Consider the following 11,724-nt stretch of genomic DNA (forward strand, 5'->3'; position numbering starts at 1 on the left):
AATCAAAAAAGAACGGAGGTAGTACAAAATTGGGGCTAGTAAATGTCGACTTTCATCCACCATTAGTTGAGAGCTCGTTTTTGTGATCTTTGGAGATAGGTTTATTGAATTTAAATTTCAAATTTGGGATTTTAGGGTTAGAAATTTAGCAGAATTAGGGTGAAATGGGGGAAATGTGATGTTGGGAGAGTTCAATTTACGAAATAATGGGTTTTCAAATTTGTGTTGTTGTACAGGATGCTTTAATCTCTTTAAACTAACATTATAAAACATTTTCTAAGAAAAAGATCACGGAAAACGAATTGGGTTAATCTCAAAGTTATCGCATAGATTTTTAAAAAAACTTTGGTTATCAAGTGAAAAAACTTATACCTCAAGGTTACCACGTGGAATTTTCCTTAATTTTTTTGAACTATAGGCCAAGTGAAGAGAAGGATTAGATTAGAACTAGTATACAAACTCGTGCAATGCACGAAGTTTGTTCGAATGCAAATACATATAAATATAAATTTTAAAGAAAAATGCAATTGCACATTATAATTATCAATTATAATATTAGTAAAATATAATAATTGATATAAGTATTTATAACATAGTAATTTCTTGATTGAATAAATAATTATTGATTGTATTAACTGACCAAAATATAGCTATTTGGCTGAAATTAAGGATTTTGAAAAACAAATTGTGTCGAAATTAACATGCTTGCAAAATTATTTTTTACATAATCCAATAATTCACTTATTCTCAATAAAATTAAAATACATAATAAAGGTCTTAAAACATAGACTCTTTTCCCTTAATATTGCAAAATTTATAACTTATTCCCACTTTGCATGAAATGAAAAAGTATTTTCCAAAATACCTTCTACGTGAAATTTTTTTTTTTCAGACAAAATCGCCAAATGAAATGGCGGTTTGCATTAACTAGTAAACCACCACATGAAGTAGCGGTTTGGTTAGGGCAAACCGTCATCTCATGTGGCGGTTTTCTCCTAGTAAACTGCCACCTCATTTGGCGGTTTTGTCTGTGCTCATGCAACGTTTTATATTTTATCTTTCAATTCCCATAAATAATTAGCACAACCTGCATTAAACTAATTCAATACCATCTATTCCATAATAATCAACTACGAACCAGCTTGATTTGAAAACATTAATTATGAAAATAACGCGAAGATATATTACAATCATGGAAAGTGATACAAGAAGTTCAAAGCATATAAATTGATACAAAATGTGTTAAACTATAATCCCCGGTCCCTTTTGTTGTGCGCACCAGTGGATATGGATGGTGTATACTCGTCAATCTCTGCAATGACATTAAGAGCAGGAGCTCATCTTTGACTAGCACGCTGATATGTGATGATCCTTTGCGGAGGCGATGGATGTGAAGGAGTGGTTATGGAAGCTAGAGGAACGAATGGCGACATAGCACCGGATGTCGATGGGGATCTGGAAGACCGACCTCGAGTAGATGAACGCTCGCGACCTCTTGTGGACCGACTACTTGATCCTTTAGAAGAGCTACCTCGGTGGGCCGAACTCCGTGGAGAAGGAGTGTGGAATGTATCATCTACCTCACTAATGATGGGTAGAGTCGGAATGAGGTACTCATACCCCGCCTGACTCAATGCATCGGTCAATGACGTGTTAATGGAGCCAAGGGTCTGAGAACATAGACGATACCCCACATCAACTAGCGATGTACCGGCCCCATGAATCGTGTCATTGCATTGTATGAGGACCGATCGGATGCGCTCAGCCTGTATGTTATCCTTATATTGTTAAAAGAATCACATAAAAGTATTACTATATGTTATAAGTGTTAAAAGAAGATGTACCAGTAACGTAGATGTCCAGATGGTAATGTGATCCTGGCTGTGCAAATGTGGTGTTCGTGAGGCATAGTATGGAGATACGCCTGTACCAATTCATGTACGCACCAGGGCTTTGACTGGTGTATTTATCTCCTTGAACCAATTGAGATGCTCGGCCATTCTACGCATCTACCTGCGATCTATGTCGTACGACGTAGTTCTTGTCCCTAGGCCTCCGATCAATCGCATGTAGTTGAGGTTGGGTGTCACAGGCATGCGGAATAACCTGCTCCAAACCGAATTGACACATGACACAATCCGGGAGATGTAGCTCGACGATGTCAAAGCAAATAAGTGGACAACGCGATCTCCAAATCTCGTGGCCCGATCTACATATGTGTGGCAAAACATCCATCTTAGCCGTTGTGTAAGGCTGTCATGTCATCTGTATTAGAAATCAATATACTCAGTAATATATATAATATTATTGATAACTAATACAAAAAATAAATGTTAATAATATGCTCGTCCGTTGTCGATTAAGTGCGTCTCTGTAGTAGATTAGAGTATGTGAGGAGTAGGACCTTGAAAGATATACGCGAAGCCGGCTGCGAACAAACGAACATTGTTTAATATTTCCATGTATCATAAAATAGTGAAAATTTGAATTTGAATAGTGAATTAATTGTTTCTACCTTACTGCTAAAGGATCCCTCCCACGACGATGCTGTAAACCTAAGACCGGTTCAAAATCCTCTGTGTCATCGTCTTGATCATTTTGCCCAACGGGTCAAATCGTCCGAATTATAGGCCTCCCTATATGAATATGCTCCCACGACCATATTTGTAACAACAACAAGCAGCCTCCAATGTCCTTGGCACCCTTACGAGATGCTCGACATAAATTGCGATACAAATACGCAAGGGTAGCACTTTCCCAACTATACTCATCTACCCGCTACAAGTCTCCTAGTAGAGGTAGATAGATCAACTGGACCGAGTCACCGCTCTTGTCTGGAAACAAGATGCATTGTAACATCTCGGAATAACTCGGATCGTACGAAAAGAGAAGAGGACCTTTTAAAAACAAGTGTATATCGTCCGAGTCAAACCAGGATGTTAGAAGGCAGTTAAAATCGGATTTGAAATTAAGGGAAGCTTGCGGATCGAGTTTTATTAGTGTTATTATGAACTACTAGATATAAGAAATTCTTAGCAGCGGATAAGAACGAAAAATTAAATCAACTTATTACAACTTGAGAACAAAATCGCCTCATAAAACCAAATATTCTTTAAACTTTATTAGAAGTTCTTATCAAGACTTCTGTATCCTAACGGTTTATTTCTCCAAGGGACAATCCTCACTCCCCAGACCTGCAACTTGACTTACTGCTAGTCATTGCCCAGATAGGAAACAACATCATCGCAGGGTCGTTAAGACCAAAAGTACACGTCAGCTAACGTCGCATAACAAATAATTAATTACAACAAGAAAAAGACTTAATTCAATAGCTGTCAATTCGCAGAAAAGTACGCTTCGATCATGCTAATAAAGAATAATTATTTTCATATAAAGGTTAGTCAGCCATACTGCTGTACTATCCAGCCATACTGCCGGTACACTCCAATCTCCATAAGTGAGACAATACATTAGGGGGAGCTAACCCCTAAGCAAGTCTCTACCATAGACACTCGCCTTACTTCGGTGCCTATGGTTAAGTATGCATACCCCCGCGGTGGCTCATAATGCCCCCATATACCGCGAGTAATTCATTTCCACCAATTGACGTCATACTACGTCCACTTTAAGGTTAGTGAGGTCATACTACCTCTGCTTATCAAAACAATATATCAAAATTATTTATTCGAAAAGATAACATTATTCATACTATATATCCCTACTTTACTTTTGTATACCATTATTATATGATACATCGGTCTAAATACGAACTTCGCTGCGTGTACATACCTTAAGCAAGATAACCAATTCACGAGCGTCTTAATCAATTCCCGGTCACGAATCGACTTCCTACAAGGTTCAATCGTATTCGGGAAATAAGCACACATACACATTTTCCTCAAATCATCCATAACACACATATACAATTACACCCACACCTAGAATACCACACACATCATGAACATCCATCACATACTATAACATGGTAAACACACAAAACAGGACAGCATACATAATCTGTCCAGAAACACAACTTAAAACTGTCAAACTGAAAATCCGACTTCACCGTTGCGTCCGGAAGGCGTCAAAACCCCCGGGTACCAATTTCCATAATTTATAACATAGTATAAGTATTTTTAACCTAATTTCAAAGCCAAAAATGTTCCAAAAACACCTTTTTTCACCATTTTCCAAACCTACGGGATTTTGTCATTTCATTTTTTTTTTATCACAAAAATATAAATTTCAATGCTTTATTTCCTATTAAATCTAAACGAATATTTACATAATTTTCATGACCATCTATGAAATTAATTTTTATTCCTCAAAAATAATTCTTTTTACACAATGTACACACACACACACATCACATATATGTCTATATATATTTCTCTAACAACATTATAAATTCCTCCTATTAATCAATAAAATAAATTTCTAACACCACATACATTTTTCTATTAGCATCCATTTTATATATATATATATATATACTTTACAATCATCCATCAAACAAATCCTTCACACACATATAAACATATCTAAAACCCTAAAAAGAAACATTCTTCATCAATTTAGATAGAAAAATACATCCCAACATCATACATGAAATTTTAAATTCATAAAGTAAACATGAATTATAAGATAAAACATATAATAATCATAGAATTTTAAATTAAAACTTAAGATTCAACATAGATTAAGAATTACACTTACAATTGTAAAGGAAAACACCAAATGATGAAGTGTGATGGAGTTAGGAATGTGAATTAGGAGGAATTTTGAAAGGATGTCAATATGAAAATAATTTAGGAATTAAGAAGGGTTAATTATATGGGATTAATGCCTTGATCCTTCATTACCCTAAGGGAGTTACAAGCTCCACCAAGAGTCCCTCCTATTTTCTTTTTTTTTTTTTTTGAAAAGAAAAGATGGGTTAAGGAAAAGTTTGGGCCCAAATAATTCTAATTGCCAAAAAGGATTGCAAATCTCATGACCAAGCCCAATAATAAATAAAATATATATATAGAAATAATATTACTAGTGAATTATTAAATATATCGGGAAGAAAATATCGGGAAAATATCGGGGTGTTACATGCATCCAAACAGGTACAAAATGTACGCTCGCGCATGTCTCTCCACTATAATATCATCCGCGTCATCCTCTAGCACGCTGAAATGCTCTCTAAGCCAAGTTAACTTCAATGAGGATCCAATGATGATCTTCGGCTCTGTGGGGTCTTGAGGCTTTCTGGCCAAACCCCTAGTAGCTCTTGAACTAAGGCTAGCCAATTTCCCTCTCCATGACCTATTATTACTTGTCCTTCAATGGGCAGTCCCATTATAACTACCACATCTTACAATGTGGTCGTTGCCTCGCCAACCGTGAGGTGGAAGGTATGAGTCTCCGACCTCCACCTCTCCACTAATGTAGTGATAAGAGGACGACAGTGGGGAAAACCCTTAATGGATGGTTCGAAAGCCCAAAAAATTCTCTGAAAAATAACTTTCGTAGGATCCATTGTTGGTTGAACTTCCTATTGCACCACTGTTCCTGCATTAGATTGCATTAATGCCTGCAGGTACCTTGGAAGCTCATCAAAAGACTTATCCCAATCCCCAAAGACTTTTTTATAGCCTTATTTTTCGCCAACCAAGCTCTCTTATATGTTATAACGAATCCGTATTTATTGTTAACAAAATTAACAATTGACTTCACCTTGAAAGTTGGATCAACTCTTATCATATCCACGATAAGATTAGCAACAAAATCAGAAGCAAGGAGGGGATGGTCGTCACTGTAATGTGCTGAGCAATCTTGATTATGACTCTTATATCGCACAATCTTAAATGATCCCGTGGCGGTCATAATAGCTCGCATCCTCCATTCACAACCTTTATCCTCGGCATTAATACATTGGATAACGTACTTTGAAGGCTCCGACTCAATTACACGGAAGTTTCTATTATTAGATATCGCCCATGCTTTAACATCCTTCTTAAGGTGGTCTAAGGAGCTAAACTCTTGCCCTATCCTAAAGTCACCATTTTCAGTCATGGAGTTGTCATTATTCTAGGTCATTTACACATCAATCAATCTTTGATCAATCTCATTAATTCTAAGCCAGTCTTGAGATGGAGCAGCATCTCTAATCGCTGCGTCTAGAGATTCTCTTTTTTCATCATCCTGCTCTGAATCAGAATCAATATGATCATCCTCCTGAGATAAAGAGTCAACCTCGTTGGCAATACGCCTACCTAAGTGAGTCATGGAGAAGGTGTTCAATACACCACAACCAATGGCATGTGAGTGAGTTGGAGAAGTAATCTCATTTAAGTGCTCACTAATGTAATTTGGGTTTGTTAAAATTTCTGCGAATGTATCATGGCGTACACTAGGACCTAATTCTGGAAGTTCCATGCTAGTCATGACTTCCCTCGCATTACCGAAATTTGCAACCATTTCTACATAAATCAGCATTGCCGTTCCTAGAGCTTGTGATACTGCATAAGCAAGAGCACTTATGCTTTCGTCATTCTTGACCGAGAATAACACAATTTTCCCAGCCACCGGATATTTCATCTCCATTTTTAACATAAAAGAGTTGCGATCACAACCAATTATATCATTGACTTTGCTACGAAATACCTCAAAAGTAGTATTCTGACGATGGATAAACATCACTGCATTCAATCCTCCGTTATACACAACATCGGATCCCGTATAACTTACTTCCCCACCTCAATAGACTATAACGGGATAATGATCCATATTCTGCACACACAAGCATGGTTTTCATGTTATTTCGATACACTTTTATTGTTCATTGTGAGTAAGGAAAGTATAAATGTGTATACAAGAATGTGTAAAATTAAAGTATTACAACACTTATTAGAAGGGACAATTCAAATATAAAGCTTACAATACCATGAATATATACTAAATCTATTAAACTAACCCTAAAAAGTAATAAACTTTCATTGAAGCATTTCATCGAACACTTTATATGCATACAAAACAAATCAAAAAAATCAACTACAAATGTGTAAAATGCATGCTTAAATCATGAAATCAAGAGAATGTTACAAGGAATCAATCTATTATAAGTTCAAATGACAACAATTATGAACATAAAATCAAATTGCAAATTGAAAAAATTTAGGGTTATATTCATACCTTAAATGAGAATGATAATGAACAAGTAATGAAGGAGAAGATGGCAATGTAGTTGATTGATTTAGTAAAATGAAAGGAAATTTGAATATGAAGTAAATGAGAAGTGTAGAAATTTTTTTTTTTTGATCTTCACGGCAACAGCAGCAGCACAAAGGAAGGGGAAAAAATGAGGAATGAAAGCAACAGCTTTGTTTTTGTACAACAGTAAAACCGCCACTTGAGATGGCGGTTTACTATACTCCAATTTTTTATTTTTTTTAAAAATTCCATGTAGTGCAAAACGCTATTTCACGTAACAGTTTTGTTGGAATTCCTAAGCAAACCGCCAGATGAAATAGCGATTTTATAAAAAAAATAAAAAAATAATAATTTTTCCAGCTGCCCTACGTGGAGGGAAATATTTTTCCCTTTCACCTATATTGGAAAATAATTTTTATTTTTGCATTATTATGGGAAAACTTTCTAGAACATGTCATTTGTCATTTTCCAATAAAAACATATACAACATTATAAAAAAAATGTAAAATTCCAAATTGCTATCTTGTAGAGCTTGCCAAATGGAACATTTTTGAAGGTTTAAATGTGATTGTGTAACATTTAATAATATGTATAATGTTTAAATTCTTTTAAATTAGATCAAATAATTTATATTATAGAAAATATATATTGTTGTATAAAATAATTTATATTTTACAACTAAAATATTACTTGTAAAATAGTTGATCCTATATGAGTACTGGACACAATTAACTAAAGACTACATTTTGATTAGTCCTATGATTATCCTTAAGCAAGGGTTTATACTGGATTGGAAGTTTGTTCTTGCTATATTGCCCAGTCTAGCATTAAGACCACTGTTAAGATACCTATTGTTCCTGCAAAGTCAACAAGGGTTAACAAGGCCTGTAATGATTTTCTATGACCTACCCCAACGCCCAAATTAGTATTTTTGTGATGTGAGTTGCCTAACAAGTTCTTTCAAGTGCATAGTGGCAACAAGGTGGATTGTTGCTTAGGGTTATTTTAGTGTGAGGCTTTAATGTATTTAATGAATAAGTCTTTAACTTATTCAATAAATGTTTTTAAAAATTCTCAAATGTTCTTTTGAAGATCAGTGAGTTTAAAGAAATGAATGAACTATTATTCAATGCTTAAGTATGTATTGATCTTAAGATTGAATTCTAGTTATTTCTCCCTTTTATAAGAAATTAGTTATTTCATTTATGGCGAATTTTGGAGTATTTATAGTCCATCATTGAGCTGTATGGAATGTCCCAAAAACCTATCAGCAACTATCTTAAGCAATTCAAAAATACCGCTTTGTTTTAGTGTTGTACAAATGTTGATATGTCGCTTATTAATTGGTCTTCCAACGGTGCAATTAATGCCATTACAAAATAACTTATCTCAACGTTTGACACGCTTTTCACTGCTAAAAAAGTTACCTATTGCCAAAAACACTTGTATAACCTACGTACACTAGAGTACTTAACAAAAAAAAAGAGAAAAACAAGAGTAAATAATTTTCAGCTCTTATACAAAAGAAAAATGTGTGATGAATTCATCTTTAATACTCTCATAAGAAAGAAATTAGAGTGAAAAAAAATATACCTACTTAAAAAGTTAAAGATTAATGAATATAAAAGGTTTGAAACCCACCCTTTTCCATCTCAAAAGTATGTTAGACTCTATTATATTCTCTTCGTCTTATTTAATTTGCAATATTTTCTATTTTTGTACGTTTCACTTAATTTGTATTATTTAAATTTTGGGACTCTGGTCCACCACTTTTTTTTAATCTCATTCATACATTTTAACTCTCTTTTAATTTCATTCACATAATTCATTCTATTTTTTCATTTATTATCATTATTCATATTTTCTTTAAAAAATAACAACTTTCTCTTTTAATGTAAATCATACTGAACAAAGAGAGTACATATTTAATATTTTATAAAGTAGCCTAATACAATAATAATAATAGTAAATACAAGTACTAATATAAAAAATAAAAATGGAAAGGTAAAAGGAAAGAAGAGAAGTCATACATGAGGCAAAGAGAAAGCACATGTATCATGATGATGACCATACAAATAGACATCACTATTCATAATAAAAGATTTTAATAATAATTAAGCACCGTTGAAAATAGGTAATGGTGGGACCAAGTATTAAAAAAAATGTATATAATTTATAAGGATCAAATACAATAATTCTATTGGGTACCAAATTACTAGGTCGGTTTAATTTCACCTAATACAACTAAACAAGTAACAAGACTTGTCACTAAAATATCTCATCTCTTCTCAACATGTACAATGAATTGACAAGATATTTTCAACTTCCATTCGCTATGCCCCACGTGGTTTCCACCACTCTTGGTTTCCACGTGTCGAATTTTTAAGGTCTTTGATTTGGTATTCTGGCAAATTGGTCGGCAACACACTCACATTTATTTATTTTTTAATACTTTACGAATTTTAATTGAGTATACATTTTTACTGGACCGAACAGAAGTATATTTTATTAATATGTTAAAATGATTATTTACAATTTTAAAAAAATTAATTATAAAAACGAGCTAATATATAAGCCTTTTTTATAATGAGACGATCTCGTACAAGATGAGAGTTGTTTTTAATTAAGATTATTATTATATCTTTGTTTCGCAAAATTTATCCCACTTACCTTTTAAAAATTTATCATATAATTTTTTTTATTTTACAAAATTTAATGAGACGGTTTTATGGTGAGACTCATTTACAATTTAAAGTGATCAATTAGAAAAAATAACTAATCATACGATCTCGTATCATGGCAAGATAATTTCATACAAAACGAGTCCTTATTATTTTCATCTACACATCTAATTTATTTTTTCCTCTCATTTACGCCGTTCTCTTAACTCTCTCAGACCCCTTTAATATTTACTTATATTTTTTTTTATTGGTTTTTGAGTTAAATATTTATGAAATAAAATTGGTGGAAAGAATATTAAAGTCGAAATTGACATCCACTTAACATTAAACTAATATATCACTTGTACTAACCTTAATTTGATTAATGTAACACTGTTTTCAATCATTCAATGGGCATATTCCATTTTAACCGTGCATATTTAGTCCACTTCAAATTCATTACATCTAATTGGTTTAGTATTCTTAGCTTTAATAATTTTCTACCATCGCCTTTAAACTTTACATTTATGGTCAACTAGATGCATAGATTAGCTTAAATAAATGGGTATAAATAAATATAAATTCGTATCCTATTCTCGAGCAGAATATTCAGTTGATAATGAAGAAGTAAATATAAATAAAGATTGGGTTAATTTTATATTTACTATTTTCTTTTATTTATATCCATTCCTGATTAATTGGGTTTCAATAAATAAAACACGCCACCTTAAAAATAGATTTTTTTTTTGAGTTTAAATTAGAGTTGATTTTATACTACAACTATTCATAGTATTTTTAAATACTAAGGTACTAATGAGTTATGATGCTAACATTTTTAATTACATGGAATAAAATCAAAGTCAACATGAATTGATTATTTATATATATATTTTTTAAGTAGAACCTGAAAAATTATATTAAATCAAGATCAATCACGGTTACAAAACTTTGGAGAAAAGGGGACATGAAAACAAAATCTCCCATCATACCCAAGTTCCAGCGGGCTACAAGGTGAGCCACCGTATTACCATTCCTTCCCACTAGATTACATTTAAAACCTGCAAAAAAAGTCTTAAGAGAGTTAATTCTATCAAAAAGGACGAAAGATGGAGCTAACCCCGTAGCTTGCTTACCAATTCCATTGAAAACTGTTGCGTTGTCCTCTTTAAGAATAATATGTGAGTAACCCATGCGAATAGCCAATTCAACACCATAAACAGGCTTCAAGTTCACATAACTTTGGCGTCCAGAAGGCCGTAACTCTACGAACACTAACCATAAGTAACTGACCCAAGCTATTCCTAGTCACCACTCCCAGACCTCTATCTCCATTGGCACTCACATTAACATCTACATTTAACTTAATCTAGCCATCATTAGGAGGATACCATATGTTAAGGGTTATACTAATCCATTGTCTAGCACCTGAAAAAACCTTAACTGCATAAGAGGTGTAATCATGGAAGAGATTAGCAAAGCTGACAACAATGTTTATAATTTCAAAGGTTATACAATTATACTTCTATGTATAAAACTAAATTGAAAATATGACTTATTACTCTCATATCAAATTAATAGTTTTATTTATTTTTTAACACTTATTGAGATAAATATTTTAATTCTTAATATCTCTAACGTACATAATTAAAAAAATTTGATAAGCTAGTATTGATAATCTTTTCATTGAGACGAATCAAACAATATTTCACTACATTATGTTTAAACTTATTGATTAAGAATCATCATTATCATCATCCCAATGAGTTCCGTCCAAGACAAAGTCTAGAGAGAGTGGGAAAGAAGATAGGTAAATATCTCATCACAAGGAGGTCGCAATCGAAGGAGCCCGTCAACTCGAGTATCACAC

At 33.3% G+C, this 11,724-nt stretch overlaps 1 protein-coding gene and 1 long non-coding RNA gene across 2 annotated transcripts; both read right to left on the reverse strand.

Annotated features, from left to right (window-relative positions):
- Nucleotides 1-1,190: 1,190 nt before the first annotated feature.
- On the reverse strand, nucleotides 1,191-3,659 carry LOC130810102 (uncharacterized). Its single transcript, XR_009040982.1, has 4 exons — nucleotides 2,516-3,659; nucleotides 2,405-2,428; nucleotides 1,845-2,265; nucleotides 1,191-1,766 (listed from the first exon to the last, which is right to left on the reverse strand). It is a non-coding gene; the product is annotated as an uncharacterized LOC130810102 (long non-coding RNA).
- A 993-nt stretch (nucleotides 3,660-4,652) lies between these two features.
- LOC130810103 (uncharacterized) lies at nucleotides 4,653-7,318 on the reverse strand. The gene is made up of 2 exons (XM_057676052.1): nucleotides 7,180-7,318; nucleotides 4,653-6,777 (listed from the first exon to the last, which is right to left on the reverse strand). Exon 2 carries the CDS (start codon nucleotides 6,682-6,684, stop codon nucleotides 6,085-6,087), a length of 600 nt encoding a protein of 199 aa, XP_057532035.1. The 5' UTR covers nucleotides 6,685-6,777; nucleotides 7,180-7,318; the 3' UTR covers nucleotides 4,653-6,084.
- Between the last annotated feature and the right edge of the window lie 4,406 nt (nucleotides 7,319-11,724).

The sequence above is a fragment of the Amaranthus tricolor genome, chromosome 4, assembly GCF_026212465.1.
Source record: "Amaranthus tricolor cultivar Red isolate AtriRed21 chromosome 4, ASM2621246v1, whole genome shotgun sequence".
Classification (NCBI taxonomy): Eukaryota; Viridiplantae; Streptophyta; class Magnoliopsida; order Caryophyllales; family Amaranthaceae; genus Amaranthus; species Amaranthus tricolor.

Excerpts from the sequence above, each read along its gene's own strand:
- LOC130810103 (XM_057676052.1), bottom strand. The coding sequence starts at position 6,684 with ATGTTTATCCATCGTCAGAATACTACTTTTGAGGTATTTCGTAGCAAA.